The sequence below is a fragment of the Bombina bombina genome, chromosome 5 (genome assembly GCF_027579735.1).
Source record: "Bombina bombina isolate aBomBom1 chromosome 5, aBomBom1.pri, whole genome shotgun sequence".
Taxonomy (NCBI): domain Eukaryota; kingdom Metazoa; phylum Chordata; class Amphibia; order Anura; family Bombinatoridae; genus Bombina; species Bombina bombina.
In genome coordinates, this window is record NC_069503.1 from 124,434,554 (window position 1) to 124,456,807 (window position 22,254).

Below are 22,254 nucleotides of genomic sequence, written 5' to 3' on the forward strand. Positions count from 1 at the left end.
ATTTCCTTTTCCATGGCGTAGATTCCGGTAAGATTGTTTCATTTTACTTCATTATGTGAATGTGATGTTAACGTGAAGGTAGGGTCCCAGTGGGACGCCTTTTATATTAAAATATGAATCATGTGTTAATATCTCCTAAGGGGGGTTATTGAACAGGGAGAACTTTAATCATGTTTTTTATGTGGCTCTATCTGCTGATGTGTAGTGATACTTTAGGCTTATGGCTTTTCCGAACATTAACGGCTTTGTCGTTATTTGGCGCGATCTTTAGATTTGCACGCTCTTTTATGACTTGCACGGTGCACCTCGTGACCGGGTGCGATTACTTTGTTTTTCACGTCTGTATGCTGATTGTGTGGCGACAGAGAGAGTCTGCTCGTGGGTTTTCGCGCGTGTCCCAGAACCTTCCTTTGCTACGCAAGCAGGTGTCCCTTTGGTCTTTACTCCTTCTCTGGAAGGTGGCCTGTTTCCTCCAGAGGTTACGGCACAGTTCCGCATGGCCATATCTGCGGCCTTAGTTCATCTGTTTTTTAAGATACTGTGTTCTGTCAACCAGGGCCCGTTATGTGGGGGATTGCCTGATTCAGTTCGGCCTCCTGGGGAAGCGGGGCCTCTGAGTCTTCAGGTTGGCACGTCTTCGTGTCCTTCTAAGTCATGTTTTGGCGTTGCTGGAGGATCCCAGTCCTAGTGGGCCGAGGGATCCGAGGCCTTGGATGTCGAAAGGCAAACTGGGTTAGACGTTTGGGGATGAAGCTAATCTCCTTGACGTCTCCGTTTTTCTTTCTTTTATGTATCGGTTCCAGTTCTGAGCTTGGGTGAAGGCTGATCCGGTTGGCGTAACCTTCTCCTTGGGTGTTCACCGACCTGTGCTTCCTTACTTTTGTGTTTAATCTGGATAGGATGTATTTGATTTATTTGTATAAGCTCACGTTTGATATAACCTCCGTTGGGAACGTTTTTTCTCTGGAACTGATACGATGCGATTTTGTGGTCGCATGGACACTTCCTCGGAAGTTGCGCACTTTGGTTAAGACCAAGGTTATGTTTTCTAGTGTATATTATCGAACCTTCGGGTCGATTTTTCTTGGACCTTAGACCGTTCTGGAGTGTTCTTGTACCAGGCAGATACTGGTCGAGCAATGTCTACTGTTTTCTTGGGTTCATGTCACCCTCGTGGTGCTGATTATCCTGTCGGATTTAAAAAAAAAAAAAAAAAAAAGGCTCTTATGGCCCAGTGTTACGGACTCCGGGCTCAGATCCTACTATAAGGTATGGGGCCTGGGGCGTAGATCCAACACTTCCGGTAGGAAAGTTGTGAGCTCCGATATAAGTTGGTACTTTCTGGCAATATTGTTTAAGATGCGTGACCGACTTTTTCAGACGTCATCATGGTTCCTAGGGTCCCTGGGGACTCAGAACCGTAGGTTTCTATTCCTTTGGAATCTGGATTGACTCCCAGAGGTCTAGTATCTAGTGGACGATTTTCGTCTTCACTTGCGGTATCTCTGGATGACGACTCTGTGGCCTAGTCGCATTCCTTTTGCGGTTGCAATGTTTCCTTCCCTCCCGTCTTGGGTTGGGTCATTTGTTCTGGAAGTGCAGGCACGTCCTTCGTTTTTTTTCCAGTGTTTCGTTTGCTCTAGTACGTAACGTGCAGGGGCCTCCCTGCCTTTCTACCAGGAGCTGCGAGGCTCCCATTGTTGTTCCATTTCCAGGATGTCGGGAGACCGATCCTGCAAGGATCTATGGAGACTGTCGTCTTCTCAAGATAAGAACAGCCCCTTGTCATACCAGGGTCTTTAGACTCTCGGATGCTATCTGTCGATCTTATTGCAGATCTAGCCCTTCAGGCTTAAGGGTAGGAGGTCTGGGGTCAGTTGCAGTCTTTTCACCTGGGTCTGAAAATTGACCATTTCTATTCTCCAGTGTGTGGGTCAGGCTGTTAGGCCTGTCTACATGGATTACCTTGCGATCCAGGGGTGCTGGTTGCCCTTTTTTTTAAACCGACAGGGAGTCCTTTTCCGACTCTTGGGTTTGTGGATGTTGCTAGGTTCTTTCATCTAAGGATTTAGATGGCAGAAGGCTCTCTGGGTTCACTACTAACCATAGGAGGCAGCTTATGGGTTCCTCAGGAGCTTTAGGTCTTCAGATTGGTTCCGTTTTTCGAGGACTCCGGCTTAGGACCATGTCTATTGCCGGGAACAGATATGGACGCTCCTGCTTAACCCTAGGGTTTGGTTCTCCCTCGTTTCTCTTTGGAGCGCGCAGGGGTTTCTGGCTCTCATGGGAGATTTAGCTCAGCCTGAGGCTTCAGTTTGAGGTTTTCCGACGGATCCCTACTTGTCTGCTGGGACATGTGATGCTTCTTGTAGGCTCCAGTTGTTCCAACTTTACTGACAATATTGGGGTTTAGCCTCTATCGGTAGGGTGGTTACTGTTGCCTAATCCTCCTCTTCTCACCTAAGGTAAGGAAAGGGTTTTTTACTTGTTCTCCTGGATTGGGAGGTACCTCAGTATCTGTGAAGGACCTATGGCTCCTTGTTTCTCGCCTCGTAGGTTTTTTTTCCCTCTCCTGCGTTCTTAGAATCACGGAATTGAATTCTGGTATCGGAATGCTGTGGGTCAGAGTACTTCTTCCCTTGAGGAGGGTTCCTTCTTTATAGAAGGCTGCTGTGTAAAGGGTCCTTGGACCCTAGCATGAGGTTCCTGTCATGGTTCAGGATAGCCTATCAGTTCAGTCAGGTTTTTTCCTGGGGGTTTGATTCCTCGTAGATCCATCCTTTTTCTTCCAAGAGTCTGGAACTATTGTTTTCGGTCTTTCACTAGCCTTTGGGCTGGGACCGTTATCATGGAAGGAAGGACAGGGATCAGTCTGCTTTTTGCAGTACGGACCGTTTGCTGGTATTGAAGTTGTCCTCCCCTTTAATGGGGGGACTCTTTGTGCCCATCTCTCTACTGGCGGCGTCTGCTGCCAGGATGGAACGCTCTTTGGTTGAGAGCTGTTGTCAAGATTTTCGTCTCTTCTCAGAGGGATGTGTCCCACGATGGCTCAGGACAGCTTTGCTGCCTGGTGATGGTCATTGCAAGTTTTGCTCACAGGTGACTCTGTGTCCTCTTGGAGAGCTCTTTTGTTTTTCTGTCTCTGCTTGTCTAGCCTGACAGGTTTTAACTTGTCTAGGTTGCAAGGGGGAACTTATGGTTTTCTGGAACACCATGGTGGTATGGTGCGGTGTCAGGGATATGAGGGTGACTTTCCGGTCATCCTAGTGATGTTTTCCCCTGACTATGGACTTATCTTCTGGTTCTTGTCCTCTCAAGGAATTTGTTTCCCTGGACAGTAGTAGTTGGATTGGGTCCTTTGGATATCTCATGGGGTCCTCTATTCTCCCTCTCGGGAGTAGATAGGGATTTTTGACCAGTTTGACTTGAACCCAGGTTGGATGGTCCTTCGGATCTCTTATGGGTTCCCCTCCCCCCCCCCCCCCTTTTGGGGGTTGATAGAGGTTTTTTTGGTTTTAGGTCAGAAATGTTTCTGTGGTGCTGCAGGGCTGACTCCTCTGAAGCCTTGGCTCAACAGACTCTGGGTCTGAGTGGTCTCTAGCACGGCTTTGCAGGTTGCGTAACTGATGAGTGGTTACCCGGTTTTTCCCTTGTCGTATTAAGTTTTTTTGTGCGGTGTCGAGTAATTTCAGGCTGTGGTGCCTTTCAAAGGAGCCACCTTTTTCTCTTGTTAAGTGTATTCAGTCCACGGATCATCCATTACTTATGGGAATATATTCTCTTCCCAACAGGAAATTGCAAGAGGATCACCCAAGCAGAGCTGCTACATAGCTCCTCCCCTCACATGTCATATCCAGTCATTCTCTTGCAACTTAAAAGATAGGACGTTGTGAGAGGTCTGTTGTGTTTTTATACTTAGTTTTATTTCTTCAATCAAAAGTTTGTTATTTTAAAATGACACCGGAGTGTGTTGTTTATTCTCAGGCAGTAGTATTTGGAAGAAGAATCTGCCTGCGTTTTCTATGATCTTAGCGGCAGTAACTAAGATCCACTGGCTGTTCTCGCATATTCTGAGGAGTGAGGTAACTTTCAGAAAGGGAATAGCGTGCGGGGAACCCTGCAAACAAGGTATGTGCAGTAAATTATTTTTCTAAGGAATGGAATTGACTAAGAAAATACTGCTGATACCGATGTAATGTAAGTAAAAGCCTTTAATACAGTGAGAGCGACTGTTAACAGGCTGATTTAAATATATACAGTAAAGTAATCTTCTAAGGAATGGAATTTGACTGAGAAAATGCTATTAATACTGAAGTGATGTTATAAGCCTTAAATGCAGTAGGAAGACTGGTATCAGGCTTATAAATAGAGATACATGCTCATTAAAAAAGGGATGTTTAAAACAATTTTACTGGCATGTTTAATCGTGTTGTAAGGTACATTGGTGATAAAACTTGTTGGGGCATAAAATTTTTCCACATGGCTGACAATATTTCTGCATAGAAACAGTTAACTGAAACTCCCAATATTGTAATATTGAGTAGGAGGGGCCTATTTTAGCGCTCTTTGACGCAGTAAAAAATTCAGGCTCTGTCTGCCTGCTTCCTTCTGCTTGACCCGGGTCGTCTCCAGACAGCTTAAGGGACTTCAAAAGTCATTTTGAGGGAGGTAATCAGTCACAGCAGACCTGTGACAGTGGTTTATTGACTGTATTAAAAAACGTTTTTTTGCTTATAAAAACCGTTTGGGTTTTAAGGGGTTAATCATCCATTTGCAAGTGGGTGCAATGCTCTGCTAACTTAATACATTTACTGTGAAAATTTGTTTGCTATAACTGATTTGGTTCATTGTTATTTCAACTGTGACAGTTTTCTGTGCTTCTTAAAGGCACAGTAGCGTTTTTCTTTATTACTTGTAAAATTATTTACAGTGTTTTCCAAGTCTGCTAGTCTTATTGCTAGTCTGTTTAAACATGTCGGACACAGATGAATCTGTTTGTTCACTATGTTTAAAGGCCACTGTGGAGCCCCACAGAAACATGTGTACTAAATGTATTGATTTCACTTTAAATAATAAAGGTCAGTCTTTATCTATAAAGGAATTATCACCAGACAACGAGGGGGAAGTTATGCCGACTAACTCTCCTCACGTGTCAGTACCTTCGCCTCCCGCTCAGGAGGCGCGTGATATTGTGGCGCCAAGTGCATCAGGGACGGCCATACAAATCACCTTACAAGACATGGCTAATGACAGAAGTATTATCTAAATTGCCAGAATTAAGAGGCAAGCGCGATTGTTCTAGGGTAAGAATAGAGCGCGCTGGTGCTACAAGAGCCATGTCCGATACTGCGTCACAGTTTGCAGAACATGAGGACGGAGAGCTTCATTCTGTAGGTGACGGATCTGATCCAGGGAAACCGGATTCAGAGATCTCTAATTTTAAATTTAAGCTTGAGAACCTCCGTGTATTGCTAGGGGAGGTTTTAGCGGCTCTGAATGACTGTAACACAGTTGCAATTCCAGAGAAATTATGTAGGCTGGATAGATACTATGCAGTACCGGTGTGTACCGACGTTTTTCCTATACCTAAAAGGCTTACAGAAATTATTAGCAAGGAGTGGGATAGACCTGGTGTGCCCTTTTCCCCACCTCCTATATTTAGAAAAATGTTTCCAATAGACGCCACTACACGGGACTTATGGCAGACGGTCCCTAAGGTGGAGGGAGCAGTTTCTACTTTAGCTAAGCGTACCACTATCCCGGTGGAAGATAGTTGTGCTTTTTCAGATCCAATGGATAAAAAATTGGAGGGTTACCTTAAGAAAATGTTTGTTCAACAAGGTTTTATCTTACAGCCCCTTGCATGCATTGCGCCTGTCACTGCTGCTGCGGCATTTTGGTTTGAGTCTCTAGAAGAGGCCATTCACTCAGCTCCATTGGATGAAATTATGGACAAGCTTAAAGCACTTAAGCTAGCTAATGCATTTGTTTCTGATGCCATTGTACATCTAACTAAACTAACGGCTAAGAATTCCGGTTTTGCCATTCAAGCGCGCAGAGCGTTATGGCTTAAATCCTGGTCAGCTGATGGGACTTCTAAATCTTACTTAATATTCCTTTCAAGGGGCAAACCTTATTCGGGCCCGGCTTGAAAGAAATTATCGCTGACATTACGGGAGGTAAGGGTCATACCCTTCCTCAGGACAAGGCCAAATCAAAGGCCAAACAGTCTAATTTTCATGCCTTTCGAAACTTCAAGGCAGGAGCAACGTCAACTTCCTCCGCCCCAAAACAGGAAGGAACCGTTGCTCGTTACAGACAGGCCTGGAAAACTAACCAGTCCTGGAACAAGGGCAAGCAGGCCAGAAAACCTGCTGCTGCCCATAAGACAGCATGAAGGGATGGCCCCCTATCCGGAAACAGATCTAGTGGGGGGCAGACTTTCTCTCTTCGCCCAGGCGTGGGCAAGAGATGTCCAGGATCCCTGGGCGTTGGAGATCATATCTCAGGGATATCTTCTGGACTTCAAGGCTTCTCCTCCTCTAGGGAGATTTCATCTTTCAAGGTTATCAGAAAACCAAATAAAGACAGAGGCATTCCTATGTTGCGTACAAGACCTCCTAGTAATGGGAGTGATCCACCCAGTTCCGCGGACGGAACAAGGACAGGGATTTTATTCAAATCTGTTCATGGTTCCCAAGAAAGAGGGTACCTTCAGGCCAATTTTGGACCTAAAGATTTTAAACAAATTCCTGAGAGTTCCATCATTCAAAATGGAAACTATTCGGACTATCCTACCCATGATCCAAGAGGGTCAGTACATGACCACGGTGGATTTAAAGGATGCCTACCTTCACATACCGATTCACAAAGATCATCATCGGTTCCTAAGATTTGCCTTCCTAGACAGGCATTACCAGTTTGTAGCTCTTCCCTTCGGGTTGGCTACGGCCCCGAGAATCTTTACAAAGGTGCTGGGCTCTCTTCTGGCGGTTCTAAGACCGCGAGGCATAGCGGTGGCTCCGTATCTAGACGACATCCTGATACAGGCGACAAGCTTGCAAATAGCCAAGTCTCATACAGAGATAGTTCTGGCATTTCTAAGGTCGCATGGGTGGAAGGTGAACGTGGAAAAGAGTTCTCTATCACCACTCACAAGAGTCTCCTTCCTAGGGACTCTGATAGATTCTGTAAAAATGAAAATTTACCTGACGGAGGCCAGGTTATCAAAACTCTTAAATGCTTGCCGAGTCCTCCATTCCACGCCCGTCAGTGGCTCAGTGCATGGAAGTAATCGGCTTAATGGTAGCGGTAATGGACATAGTGCCATTTGCGCGCCTGCATCTCAGACCGCTGCAATTATGCATGCTAAGTCAGTGGAATGGGGATTACTCAGATTTGTCCCCTCTACTAAATCTGGATCAAGAGACCAGAGATTCTCTTCTCTGGTGGTTATCTCGGGTCCATCTGTCCAGGGGCATGACCTTTCGCAGGCCAGATTGGACGATTGTAACAACAGATGCCAGCCTCCTAGGCTGGGGCGCAGTCTGGAATTCCCTGAAGGCTCAGGGATCGTGGACTCAGGAGGAGAAACTCCTCCCAATAAATATTCTGGAGTTAAGAGCAATATTCAACGCTCTTCTAGCTTGGCCTCAGCTAGCAACACTGAGGTTCATCAGATTTCAGTCGGACAACATCACGACTGTGGCTTATATCAACCATCAAGGGGGAACCAGGAGCTCCCTAGCGATGTTGGAAGTCTCAAAGATAATTCGCTGGGCAGAGTCTCATTCTTGCCACTTGTCAGCGATCCACATCCCAGGAGTGGAGAACTGGGAGGCGGACTTTCTAAGTCGTCAGACTTTTCATCCGGGGGAGTGGGAACTCCATCCGGAGGTATTTGCTCAACTGGTCCATCGTTGGGGCAAGCCAGAACTGGATCTCATGGCGTCTCGCCAGAACGCCAAACTTCCTCTTTACGGTTCCAGGTCCAGGGACCCGGGAGCGAAGCTGATAGATGCTCTAGCAGCTCCTTGGTTTTTCAACATGGCTTATGTGTTTCCACCGTTTCCTCTGCTCCCTCGACTGATTGCCAAGATCAAACAGGAGAGAGCATCGGTGATTCTGATAGCGCCTGCGTGGCCACGCAGGACCTGGTATGCAGACCTAGTGGTCATGTCGTCCTGTCCTCCATGGACTCTACCTTTGAGGAAAGACCTTCTAATACAAGGTCCCTTCAATCATCCAAATCTAATTTCTCTGAGGCTGACTGCGTGGAGATTGAACGCTTGATCCTATCAAAGCGTGGCTTCTCCGAGTCAGTTATTGATACTTTGATACAGGCACGAAAGCCTGTTACCAGAAAAATCTACCATAAGATATGGCGTAAATACCTGTATTGGTGCGAATCCAAGAGTTACTCGTGGAGTAAGGTTAGGATTCCGAGGATATTGTCTTTTCTCCAAGAGGGCTTGGAAAAAGGCGTATCAGCTAGTTCTTTAAAGGGACAGATTTCTGCTCTGTCTATTCTTTTGCACAAGCGTCTGGCAGAAGTTCCAGACGTCCAGGCCTTTTGTCAAGCTTTAGCTAGGATTAAGCCTGTATTTAAAGCTGTTGCTCCTCCGTGGAGCTTAAACTTGGTTCTTAAAGTTCTTCAAGGAGTTCCGTTTGAACCCCTTCATTCCGTTGATATTAAACTTTTATCTTGGAAAGTTCTATTTTTGATGGCTATTTCCTCGGCTCGAAGAGTCTCGGATTTGTCTGCCTTACACTGTGATTCTCCTTATCTGATTTTCCATTCAGACAAGGTAGTTCTGCGTACTAAACCTGGGTTTTTACCTAAGGTAGTCTCTAACAGGAATATCAATCAGGAGATTGTTGTTCCGTCATTATGTCCTAATCCTTCTTCAAGGAAGGAACGACTGTTGCATAATCTGGACGTAGTCCGTGCCCTGAAATTCTATTTACAGGCAACTAAAGATTTTCGTCAAACTTCTTCCCTGTTTGTCATTTACTCTGGACAGAGGAGAGGTCAAAAAGCTTCGGCAACCTCTCTCTCCTTTTGGCTTCGTAGCATAATACGTTTAGCCTATGAGACTGCTGGACAGCAGCCCCCTGAAATAATTACAGCTCATTCCACTAGAGCTGTGGCTTCCACCTGGGCCTTTAAGAATGAGGCCTCTGTTGAACAGATTTGCAAGGCTGCGACTTGGTCTTCGCTTCACACTTTTTCAAAATTTTACAAATTTGACACTTTTGCTTCTTCGGAGGCTGTTTTTGGGAGAAAGGTTCTACAGGCAGTGGTTCCTTCCGTTTAAGTGCCTGCCTTGTCCCTCCCATCTACCGTGCACTTAGCTTTGGTATTGGTATCCCATAAGTAATGGATGATCCGTGGACTGAATACACTTAACAAGAGAAAACATAATTTATGCTTACCTGATAAATTTATTTCTCTTGTAGTGTATTCAGTCCACGGCCCGCCCTGTCTTTTTAAGGCAGATCTAAATTTTAATTAATACTTCAGTCACCACTGCACCCTATGGTTCCTCCTTTCTCGTCTTGTTTTGGTCGAATGACTGAATATGACATGTGAGAGGAGGAGCTATGTAGCAGCTCTGCTTGGGTGATCCTCTTGCAATTTCCTGTTGGGAAGAGAATATATTCCCATAAGTAATGGATGATCCGTGGACTGAATACACTACAAGAGAAATAAATTTATCAGGTAAGCATAAATTATGTTTTTGTACCCACCCTTTGTTTGAATTCAGTGTCCTCTATAGCTTGGGTATTGATTTCCTCAAGTAATGAATGCAGCTGTGGACTCTTCACGTTTAAGAAGAAAAACATAAATTATGCTTACCTGATAATTTTCTTTTCTTCTGACGGGAAGAGTCCACAGCTCCTGCCCGTGCTTATTTATAGGGCGGCAGTAAATTTTTGTTCTTCTGGCACATTTTTTTCACCCTGATATTTCTTCTACTGTTCCTTGTTCCCTTGGCAGAATGACTGGGGGATGAGGGAAGGTATTTGAAGCCTTTGGCTGGGGTGTCTTTGCCTTCTCCTGGTGGCCAGGTTCTGAATTCCCACAAGTAATGAATGCAGCTGTGGACTCTTACCGTCAGAAGAAAAGAAAATTATCAGGTGTAGCATAATTTGTTTTTTTTTACAAAAACACTCCTAGATGGGCTATATAAATGGATCTACAAAACATTTATGCAAATAAAAATCTTGTGTTCAATGTCCCTTTAAGTTTAGTAAAAGTTCAGCCGTTCTGAGGGGTGTTCTTTTATTTTTGTCTACAATGTATGAATTCTACAGCACAAATAAAGTTTAGACTTTGTTGATGGTTTAAGTGGCCTTTTATCTACTTTCACCATAAAGGCTGTGCCCGGCTGTTGTACCTGATTGATGGTGTCTTACTTTTGTCCGCAGAGAAATCTCCCATGCGCAGTCCAGCCCACAGCTACCGGGGTGCGTGGCCAGAGAGTCACTTCACGAAGAGCAGGTCTTCCCCCCACAATACAGGAAACATTTTACACAGCCCAGGGGCTCGGGTGTCCCACACGCCAGAGAGTCCCATTACAAGGGCTTGTTTTGAAGGTGAGGTCTGATGTGACCAAGTGCATATATGTAAAATGTCAGACATGTGGTTGCTTGTATGGTGTGCTGGTTGCATATATTTACATTTTTAATTGACAGAGAATGCCCATCAAACCCTTAATGCCAGCTGTTTGAACAAGTAGATCAGATGCATGTCCCAGCAAACCCCTTTTTATATTTAGTCTTTTTTATTCAGTTTAAAGGGACAGTCAAGTCAATATTAAACTTTCATGATACAGATAGGGCATGCAATTTTAAACAACTTGCTTATTTACTTTTATCATCAAATTTGCTTTGTTCTTTTGGTATTATTTGTTGAAAGCTAATCCTAGACAGGATCAAACTGATTTCTAGGACGTTGAAGGCTGCCTCTTATCTTGGTACTTTTTGACAGTTTTTCACAACTAGACACTGCTAGTTCATATGTGCCATATAGATGACATTGTGCTCACTACTGTGGAGATACTTATGAGAGGGCACTGATTGTCTAAAATGCAAGTCTGTCAAAAGAACTGAGATAAGGGGGAAGTCTGCAGAGGCTTAGATACAAGGTAATCACAGAGATAAAAAATATATTAATATTACATTGTTGGTTATACAAAACTGAGGAATAGGTAATAAAGGGATTATCTATCTTTAATCCCAGGTCAATTATACAAAAAAAAAACAATTAAACATTATTGAAATTTAAATAAACACTATAAAAAGTTGTGATATATAGCGAAGCAGTTACGGAAAAATGTGCACGCTGCTTAGTCTAACACAATAATACTTTGTTCTACTCCATATCTTCCTCTATTGTGTTACTCATTATACTTCACCAGTCTGACCTAACAATCCCTTTCTGCCATTTTATATTTATATATTATCCTTGTGTCAAGCACAAACGCCTTTAGACTGGGTGTAAACCTCAACTCACCTTGGATCAGAATCTAGTTTGCCAGTTATGGGCTAAAATACATCAGACAATATTATATCCCCAGCAACCCTCCAAAACCAAGTCTGTGAGCCCGTCAGAGCTTTGTGCCTTGTCTGAAGCTCTCTGCTACACAAAAAACTTCTTAAAGGGACACTGAACCCAATTGTTTTCTTTTGTGATTCAGATAGAGCATGAAATTTTAAGCAACTTTCTCCAACATAGGTGTGTCCGGTCCACGGCGTCATCCTTACTTGTGGGATATTCTCTTCCCCAACAGGAAATGGCAAAGAGCCCAGCAAAGCTGGTCACATGATCCCTCCTAGGCTCCGCCTACCCCAGTCATTCTCTTTGCCGTTGTACAGGCAACATCTCCACGGAGATGGCTTAGAGTTTTTTAGTGTTTAACTGTAGTTTTTATTATTCAATCAAGAGTTTGTTATTTTGAAATAGTGCTGGTATGTACTATTTACTCAGAAACAGAAAAGAGATGAAGATTTCTGTTTGTATGAGGAAAATGATTTTAGCAACCGTCACTAAAATCCATGGCTGTTCCACACAGGACTGTTGAGAGCAATTAACTTCAGTTGGGGGAACAGTGAGCAGTCTCTTGCTGCTTGAGGTATGACACATTCTAACAGGACGATGTAATGCTGGAAGCTGTCATTTTCCCTATGGGATCCGGTAAGCCATGTTTATTACGATCGTAAATAAGGGCTTCACAAGGGCTTATTAAGACTGTAGACTTTTTCTGGGCTAAATCGATTCATTATTAACACATATTTAGCCTTGAGGAATCATTTTATCTGGGTATTTTGATATAATAATATCGGCAGGCACTGTTTTAGACACCTTATTCTTTAGGGGCTTTCCCAAAGCATAAGCAGAGCCTCATTTTCGCGCCGGTGTTGCGCACTTGTTTTTGAGAGGCATGGCATGCAGTCGCATGTGAGAGGAGCTCTGATACTTAGAAAAGACTTTCTGAAGGCGTCATTTGGTATCGTATTCCCCTTTGGGCTTGGTTGGGTCTCAGCAAAGCAGATACCAGGGACTGTAAAGGGGTTAAAGTTCAAAACGGCTCCGGTTCCGTTATTTTAAGGGTTAAAGCTTCCAAATTTGGTGTGCAATACTTTTAAGGCTTTAAGACACTGTGGTGAAAATTTGGTGAATTTTGAACAATTCCTTCATGTTTTTTCGCAATTGCAGTAATAAAGTGTGTTCAGTTTAAAATTTAAAGTGACAGTAACGGTTTTATTTTAAAACGTTTTTTGTACTTTGTTATCAAGTTTATGCCTGTTTAACATGTCTCCAGATAGACTGTGTTCTGAATGTGGGGAAGCCAGAATTCCTATTCATTTAAATAAATGTGATTTATGTGACAATGATGCCCAAGATGATTCCTCAAGTGAGGGGAGTAAGCATGGTACTGCATCATTCCCTCCTTCGTCTACACGAGTCTTGCCCACTCAGGAGGCCCCTAGTACATCTAGCGCGCCAATACTCCTTACTATGCAACAATTAACGGCTGTAATGGATAATTCTGTCAAAAACATTTTAGCCAAAATGAACACTTATCAGCGTAAGCGCGACTGCTCTGTTTTAGATACTGAAGAGCATGACGACGCTGATAATAATATTTCTGAAGGGCCCCTAACCCAGTCTGATGGGGCCAGGGAGGTTTTGTCTGAGGGAGAAATTACTGATTCAGGGAACATTTCTCAACAAGCTGAACCTGATGTGATTGCATTTAAATTTAAGTTGGAACATCTCCGCATTCTGCTTAAGGAGGTATTATCCACTCTGGATGATTGTGACAAGTTGGTCATCCCAGAGAAACTATGTAAAATGGACAAGTTCCTAGAGGTGCCGGGGCTCCCAGAAGCTTTTCCTATACCCAAGCGGGTGGCGGACATTGTTAATAAAGAATGGGAAAGGCCCGGTATTCCTTTCGTCCCTCCCCCCATATTTAAAAAATTGTTTCCTATGGTCGACCCCAGAAAGGACTTATGGCAGACAGTCCCCAAGGTCGAGGGAGCGGTTTCCACTTTAAACAAACGCACCACTATACCCATAGAGGATAGTTGTGCTTTCAAAGATCCTATGGATAAAAAATTAGAAGGTTTGCTTAAAAAGATGTTTGTTCAGCAAGGTTACCTTCTACAACCAATTTCATGCATTGTCCCTGTCGCTACAGCCGCATGTTTCTGGTTCGATGAGCTGATAAAGGCGGTCGATAGTGATTCTCCTCCTTTTGAGGAGATTATGGACAGAATCAATGCTCTCAAATTGGCTAATTCTTTCACCCTAGACGCCACTTTGCAATTGGCTAGGTTAGCGGCTAAGAATTCTGGGTTTGCTATTGTGGCGCGCAGAGCGCTTTGGTTGAAATCTTGGTCGGCTGATGCGTCTTCCAAGAACAAGCTACTTAACATTCCTTTCAAGGGGAAAACGCTGTTTGGCCCTGACTTGAAAGAGATTATCTCTGATATCACTGGGGGTAAGGGCCACGCCCTTCCTCAGGATCGGCCTTTCAAGGCCAAAAATAAACCTAATTTTCGTCCCTTTCGTAGAAACGGACCAGCCCAAGGTGCTACGTCCTCTAAGCAAGAGGGTAATACTTCTCAAGCCAAGCCAGCTTGGAGACCAATGCAAGGCTGGAACAAGGGAAAGCAGGCCAAGAAACCTGCCACTGCTACCAAGACAGCATGAAATGTTGGCCCCCGATCCGGGACCGGATCTGGTGGGGGGCAGACTCTCTCTCTTCGCTCAGGCTTGGGCAAGAGATGTTCTGGATCCTTGGGCGCTAGAAATAGTCTCCCAAGGTTATCTTCTGGAATTCAAGGGACTTCCCCCAAGGGGGAGGTTCCACAGGTCTCAGTTGTTTTCAGACCACATAAAAAGACAGGCATTCTTACATTGTGTAGAAGACCTGTTAAAAATGGGAGTGATTCATCCTGTTCCATTAAGAGAACAAGGGATGGGGTTCTACTCCAATCTGTTCATAGTTCCCAAAAAAGAGGGAACGTTCAGACCAATCTTAGATCTCAAGATCTTAAACAAGTTTCTCAAGGTTCCATCGTTCAAGATGGAAACCATTCGAACTATTCTTCCTTCCATCCAGGAAGGTCAATTCATGACCACGGTGGATTTAAAGGATGCGTATCTACATATTCCTATCCACAAGGAACATCATCGGTTCCTAAGGTTCGCATTCCTGGACAAACATTACCAGTTCGTGGCGCTTCCTTTCGGATTAGCCACTGCTCCAAGGATTTTCACAAAGGTACTAGGGTCCCTTCTAGCTGTGCTAAGACCAAGGGGCATTGCTGTAGTACCTTACTTGGACGACATTCTGATTCAAGCGTCGTCCCTTCCTCAAGCAAAGGCTCACACGGACATTGTCCTGGCCTTTCTCAGATCTCACGGATGGAAAGTGAACGTGGAAAAGAGTTCTCTATCTCCGTCAACAAGGGTTCCCTTCTTGGGAACAATAATAGACTCCTTAGAAATGAGGATTTTTCTGACAGAGGCCAGAAAAACAAAACTTCTAGACTCTTGTCGGATACTTCATTCCGTTCCTCTTCCTTCCATAGCTCAGTGCATGGAAGTGATCGGGTTGATGGTAGCGGCAATGGACATAGTTCCTTTTGCGCACATTCATCTAAGACCATTACAACTGTGCATGCTCAGTCAGTGGAATGGGGACTATACAGACTTGTCTCCGAAGATACAAGTAAATCAGAGGACCAGAGACTCACTCCGTTGGTGGCTGTCCCTGGACAACCTGTCACAAGGGATGACATTCCGCAGACCAGAGTGGGTCATTGTCACGACCGACGCCAGTCTGATGGGCTGGGGCGCGGTCTGGGGATCCCTGAAAGCTCAGGGTCTTTGGTCTCGGGAAGAATCTCTTCTACCGATAAATATTCTGGAACTGAGAGCGATATTCAATGCTCTCAAGGCTTGGCCTCAGCTAGCGAGGGCCAAGTTCATACGGTTTCAATCAGACAACATGACAACTGTTGCGTACATCAACCATCAGGGGGGAACAAGGAGTTCCCTAGCGATGGAAGAAGTGACCAAAATCATTCTATGGGCGGAGTCTCACTCCTGCCACCTGTCTGCTATCCACATCCCAGGAGTGGAAAATTGGGAAGCGGATTTTCTGAGTCGTCAGACATTGCATCCGGGGGAGTGGGAACTCCATCCGGAAATCTTTGCCCAAGTCACTCAGCTGTGGGGCATTCCAGACATGGATCTGATGGCCTCTCGTCAGAACTTCAAAGTTCCTTGCTACGGGTCCAGATCCAGGGATCCCAAGGCGGCTCTAGTGGATGCACTAGTAGCACCTTGGACCTTCAAACTAGCTTATGTGTTCCCGCCGTTTCCTCTCATCCCCAGGCTGGTAGCCAGGATCAATCAGGAGAGGGCGTCGGTGATCTTGATAGCTCCTGCGTGGCCACGCAGGACTTGGTATGCAGATCTGGTGAATATGTCATCGGCTCCACCTTGGAAGCTACCTTTGAGACGAGACCTTCTTGTTCAGGGTCCGTTCGAACATCCGAATCTGGTTTCACTCCAGCTGACTGCTTGGAGATTGAACGCTTGATTTTATCGAAGCGAGGGTTCTCAGATTCTGTTATCGATACTCTTGTTCAGGCCAGAAAGCCTGTAACTAGAAAAATTTACCACAAAATTTGGAAAAAATATATCTGTTGGTGTGAATCTAAAGGATTCCCTTGGGACAAGGTTAAGATTCCTAGGATTCTATCCTTCCTTCAAGAAGGATTGGAAAAAGGATTATCTGCAAGTTCCCTGAAGGGACAGATTTCTGCCTTGTCGGTGTTACTTCACAAAAAGCTGGCTGCTGTGCCAGATGTTCAAGCCTTTGTTCAGGCTCTGGTTAGAATTAAGCCTGTTTACAAACCTTTGACTCCTCCTTGGAGTCTCAATTTAGTTCTTTCAGTTCTTCAGGGGGTTCCGTTTGAACCCTTACATTCCGTTGATATTAAGTTATTATCTTGGAAAGTTTTGTTTTTAGTTGCAATTTCTTCTGCTAGAAGAGTTTCAGAATTATCTGCTCTGCAGTGTTCTCCTCCTTATCTGGTGTTCCACGCAGATAAGGTGGTTTTACGTACTAAACCTGGTTTTCTTCCAAAAGTTGTTTCTAACAAAAACATTAACCAGGAGATTATCGTACCTTCTCTGTGTCCGAAACCAGTTTCAAAGAAGGAACGTTTGTTGCACAATTTGGATGTTGTTCGCGCTCTAAAATTCTATTTAGATGCTACAAAGGATTTTAGACAAACATCTTCCTTGTTTGTTGTTTATTCCGGTAAAAGGAGAGGTCAAAAAGCAACTTCTACCTCTCTCTCTTTTTGGATTAAAAGCATCATCAGATTGGCTTACGAGACTGCCGGACGGCAGCCTCCCGAAAGAATCACAGCTCATTCCACTAGGGCTGTGGCTTCCACATGGGCCTTCAAGAACGAGGCTTCTGTTGATCAGATATGTAGGGCAGCGACTTGGTCTTCACTGCACACTTTTACCAAATTTTACAAGTTTGATACTTTTGCTTCTTCTGAGGCTATTTTTGGGAGAAAGGTTTTGCAAGCCGTGGTGCCTTCCATTTAGGTGACCTGATTTGCTCCCTCCCTTCATCCGTGTCCTAAAGCTTTGGTATTGGTTCCCACAAGTAAGGATGACGCCGTGGACCGGACACACCTATGTTGGAGAAAACAGAATTTATGTTTACCTGATAAATTACTTTCTCCAACGGTGTGTCCGGTCCACGGCCCGCCCTGGTTTTTTTAATCAGGTCTGATAATTTATTTTCTTTAACTACAGTCACCACGGTACCATATGGTTTCTCCTATGCAAATATTCCTCCTTAACGTCGGTCGAATGACTGGGGTAGGCGGAGCCTAGGAGGGATCATGTGACCAGCTTTGCTGGGCTCTTTGCCATTTCCTGTTGGGGAAGAGAATATCCCACAAGTAAGGATGACGCCGTGGACCGGACACACCGTTGGAGAAAGTAATTTATCAGGTAAACATAAATTCTGTTTTCTAATTTACTCCTATTATCAATTTTTCTTCATTCTCTTGCAATCATTATTTGAAATGTAAGTTTAGATGCCGGCCCATTTTTGGTAAACAACCTAGGTTGTCCTTGCTGATTGGTGGATAAATTCATCCACCAATCAAAAACTGCTGTCCAGAGTTCTGAACCAAGAAAAAAGCTCAGATGCCTTCTTTTTTATATAAAGATAGCAAGAGAACGAAGAAACATTGATAATAGGAGTAAATTAGAAAGTTGCTTAAAATTGCATGCTCTTTCTGAATCACGAAAGAAAAATTTTGGGTTCAGTGTCCCTTTAATATTACATTGTTTGTGGGGTGAAGAAAAGGTCTTGTCAACCAGACAGGAAGTTATGCCAGTGATTGCAGTAAATGTGGAGATGGCATGGCATTCTGGGTACAGCTCAGTATGGCTTTAATGGGGGTCATAGGTGCGACAAACCTGGGATCTGAGCCAGGGATCTGTGCTCAGCACCATTCTACGTCAAACAAATTCTACTGTGGTTTGTAATCTATTGGCTCATAGCCTAGTTCTTCTCACCTAGGTGGAAGTGGATCTCCCCGGATGTCTGCCCCGCTGAGCTGTTCCTCAAAAAGCACAAGTATGTCTCCTCTCTCTTCTACAGATGGCGCAAAGACTGTGCAACAAGGAGTGAGAATTAAACAAGGCAAGTCCTTAGTGCAGTAGATGCATAATGCTAAATGTTAGTCAGTGGTTCACATTCCCAGTATTATTTGCATCTGAGAGTTTCATGGTAGAGGAGAACAAGAAGGGACATCAAGTCAGCCCATATTTCTTTAGGTTTGAATTTAATAATTTTTAATTCAGGCTAATGAATATCCCAGGCATTCTTCAAAATCCTTATGTTTTTGTGCTAACTGTGGGCGCGATCAAATATACGCGCAGGTTTCAGCGCAATCGTGGGAACCCGCACCACCCGTAATTTCACCTCGCACATCGGGGTATTACATAAACCCCGCCGGCAGTTCATAAAGTGCCGTAAGTCTGATAAACTAGCGATGTCCAGAAATGAGCGTAAATACAAATTTCTGGAGTCGCCAGTGACTTACGGCACTTTAGAAACTGCCGGCGTCTAAGAAAATTAAAGAAAATAACAAATCTCCTGTAAAATTCTAACACGCCTCCCAAAAATAAGCCAGACACGTAAAACCCCTATATCCGCAATCCCCCTCTCATTACTAATATTAAATGTATTAACCCCTAGACCGACAACCCCCCACAACGCAATATGCCTATTTAAACTATTAACCCCTATATCCGCCATCAAATCCACACTGCAAGTAATAACTAAATTATTAACCCCTAAATCCGCCAACCCCAACATCGCAAGCTACCTATTAAAACTATTAACCCTTAATCCGCCATTAACCCACAACGCAAATAACCTATTCAAGTATTAACCCCTAAACCGCCATAGCCCACAACGCAATACACCTAACCCCTAACCCCCCCAACCTAACCCCCCCCCTAATAAACTTAAATTACCTAATTTACAAAATACTAAAGTTACTATTAAATTTAAAAAAAAAACACTACTTTTAAAATACAAATAAACTAAGTATGAATTAAAGGGGCAGTCTAATCAAAATTCAGGAGTAGACTGTCCCTTTAAGCAAGAATTACAGAAAATAAAAAAATCTAAGATTACAGAAAATAATAAATAAAATTACAAAATTTTAAATAAATTACACCTAATCCCTATGAAAATAAAAAAGCCCCCCCAAAATAAAAACACCCCCTAATCTAATAAACTACCAGTAGCCCTTAAAAGGACTTTTTGCAGGGCATTGCCCCAAGATAATCAGCTCTTTTGCCAAAAAAATACACAAAGCCCCCCCCAACAGTAATGCCCCCCCACCCACCAAACCTCCCCCCCAAAAAAAAAACTAACACTAAACTACCCGTTGCCCTGAAAAGCGCATTTGTTGGGCATTGCCCTTAAAAGGGCATTCAGCTCTTTTGCTGCCCACCCTATCTAAATAAAATAAATCCCCCCAAAAAACCCTTAAAAATCCCTAAGTTCTAACCCCCAAGTGGTCCTCACCTGTCCTGAAGTCCAGCGGAGAAGGTCCTGTTCCAGGCGGTGAAGTCTTCTTCCAAGCGGCGACCTCTTCTTTCTTCTTCCAGGAAACAGCCGGCGCGGAGCGGAGGGCGCAGTTGAAGACTGATGACCACGGAGCTGAAGACCGGCAACTCTGGAACTGAAGACCGGCGACCGCGGAGCCATGGAGCGTGGAGGATCCTCTTTATACGATCTCCGCCGTACACTGAATAGGAATTCAAGGTACGCGATTAAAAATGGCGTCCCTTGAATTCCTATTGGCTGATTTGAGCCTTCAAATTCAAATCAGCCAATCGGATGAGAAGTACTGAAATCCTATTGGCTGTTCAAATCAGCCAATAGAATTTCAGTACCTATTATCCTATTGGCTGATTTGAACAGCCAATAGGATTTCAGTAGCTCTCATCCAATTGGCTGATTTGAATTTGAAGGCTCAAATCAGCAGGACCTTCTCCGCTGGACTTCAGGACAGGTGAGGACCACTTGGGGGTTAGACTTAGGGTTTTTTAAGGGTTTTTTGGGGGGATTTATTTTATTTAGATAGGGTGGGCAGCAAAAGAGCTGAATGCCCTTTTAAGGGCAATGCCCAACAAATGCCCTTTTCAGGGCAACGGGTAGTTTAGTGTTTTTGGTGTTAGTTTTTTTTTGGGGGGGGGTTACTGTTGGGGGGGCTTTGTGTATTTTTTTGGCAAAAGAGCTGATTATCTTGGGGCAATTCCCTGCAAAAAGTCATTTTAAGGGCTACTGGTAGTTTATTAGATTAGGGGGTGTTTTTATTTTGGAGGGGCTTTTTTATTTTCATAGGGATTAGGTGTAATTTATTTAAAATTTTGTAATTTTATTTATTTTCTGTAATCTTAGATTTTTTTATTTTTCTGTAATTCTTGCTTAAAAGGACAGTCTACTCCTGAATTTTGATTAGACTGCCCCTTTAATTTATACTTAGTTTATTTGTATTTTAAAAGTAGTTTTTTTTTTTTAAATTTACTAGTAACTTTAGTATTTAGTAAATTAGGTAATTTAAGTTTGTTTAGGGGGGGTTAGGTGTATTGCGTTGTGGACTATGGTGGTTTAGGGGTTAATAGACTATTAGTTATTGCGGTGGGGGATTGCGGTTGACAGGTAGATAGACATTGCGCATGCGTTAGGTGTTAGTTTATTTTTGCAGGCATTTTCGGGAGTTACGGTGCTCCCATACTCAGCGCAAGGCTTGCTGCGGCTGCCTTTTATGGCGAGGTAAAAATGGAGTAAGATTTTTCCATTTTCGCCACGTAAGTCCTTGCGCTGGATATTGGATACCGATTTGCGACGCGGTTCTATGTTTGCCTATGGGAGTAATAATTGCGGGCGACGGGTGAAATATACGCGTGTCACTTGTATGCTACGCCGTATATGTAATACCAAAATCGCGTAAAATCTGGCGGCGGAGGATTTTGCGGGTGGCGCTGCATATGTAATGGAGGCCTGTATTGGAAGTTTATTCAATCAATCACCCATCTTCTGTAAATTCCAGGCATCTGTGGGTCTGTATTTGGGGGTCTCTGTATAAGCATCGCTGCTGTGCCTTTGTCAGTTAAAGGGACAGCAATTTGTGCCTTAATCTTAGTACATCCCCTCCTGTCCTTTATTTAATTTTAAATGAAAATTGATGTTCTGTTTTTGCATAAATAAGTTGTCTCTTCTAGCATGTTTTCTACTGAACTGCATGTAAAGAAGGCTGGGATGATAGTCAGAGACTCTATTGCTTGAGCCAGCACAAGCTATACTTTTGCTTTTGATTCTGCCATAGGACGGACTAAAGTGCCCCCCCCCCCCCCCCCCCCCCCATAACCAAGAGTTTTAGACTTCAGTCACAAAGGAGAGTTTGCCCCTGAAACAGTGTAACAAAGTTTAATGTAAAAGTGTTAAATCTTAAAGGAACATGAAACCCAAAATTTTATGACTTTAATCAACTTTCCGTTTTACTTCTATGATCTAATTTGCTTAGTTCTCTTGGTATCCTTTGTTGAAAGGGATACTGAGATAGGCTTAGAGCAGCAATGCATTACTGGGAGCTAGCTGCTAATTGGTGGCTGCACATATATGCCTATTGTCATTGGTTCCCTAGATGTGTTCAGTTTGCTTGCAGTAGTGCATTGCTGCTCCTTAAACAAAGGATATAAAATTTGATAATAGAAGTAAATTGGAAACTTCTTTAACCCCTTAATGACCACAGCACTTTTCCATTTTCTGTCCGTTTGGGACCAAGGCTATTTTTACATTTTTGCGGTCTTTGTGTTTAGCTGTAATTTCCCTCTTACTCATTTACTGTACCCACACATATTATATACCGTTTTTTTTCGCCATTAAATGGACTTTCTAAAGATACCATTATTTTCATCATATCTTATAATTTACTATAAAAAAAATTATAAAATATGAGGAAAAAATGGAAAAAAACACACTTTTTCTAACTTTGACCCCCAAAATCTGTTACACATCTACAACCACCAAAAAACACCCATGCTAAATAGTTTCTAAATTTTGTCCAGAGTGTATAAATACCCAATGTTTACATGTTCTTTGCTTTTTTTGC

At 43.6% G+C, this 22,254-nt stretch overlaps 1 protein-coding gene across 1 annotated transcript in view; it reads left to right on the forward strand.

Annotated features, from left to right (window-relative positions):
* Positions 1-22,254, forward strand: part of LOC128660067 (uncharacterized) — a 279,471-nt gene that overhangs the window by 153,006 nt on the left and 104,211 nt on the right. The window contains exons 16-17 of the mRNA XM_053713672.1: positions 10,432-10,599; positions 18,141-18,263. Of these exons, the coding sequence (XP_053569647.1) occupies positions 10,432-10,599; positions 18,141-18,263 (291 nt within the window). The remainder of the gene's footprint in view (positions 1-10,431; positions 10,600-18,140; positions 18,264-22,254) is intronic.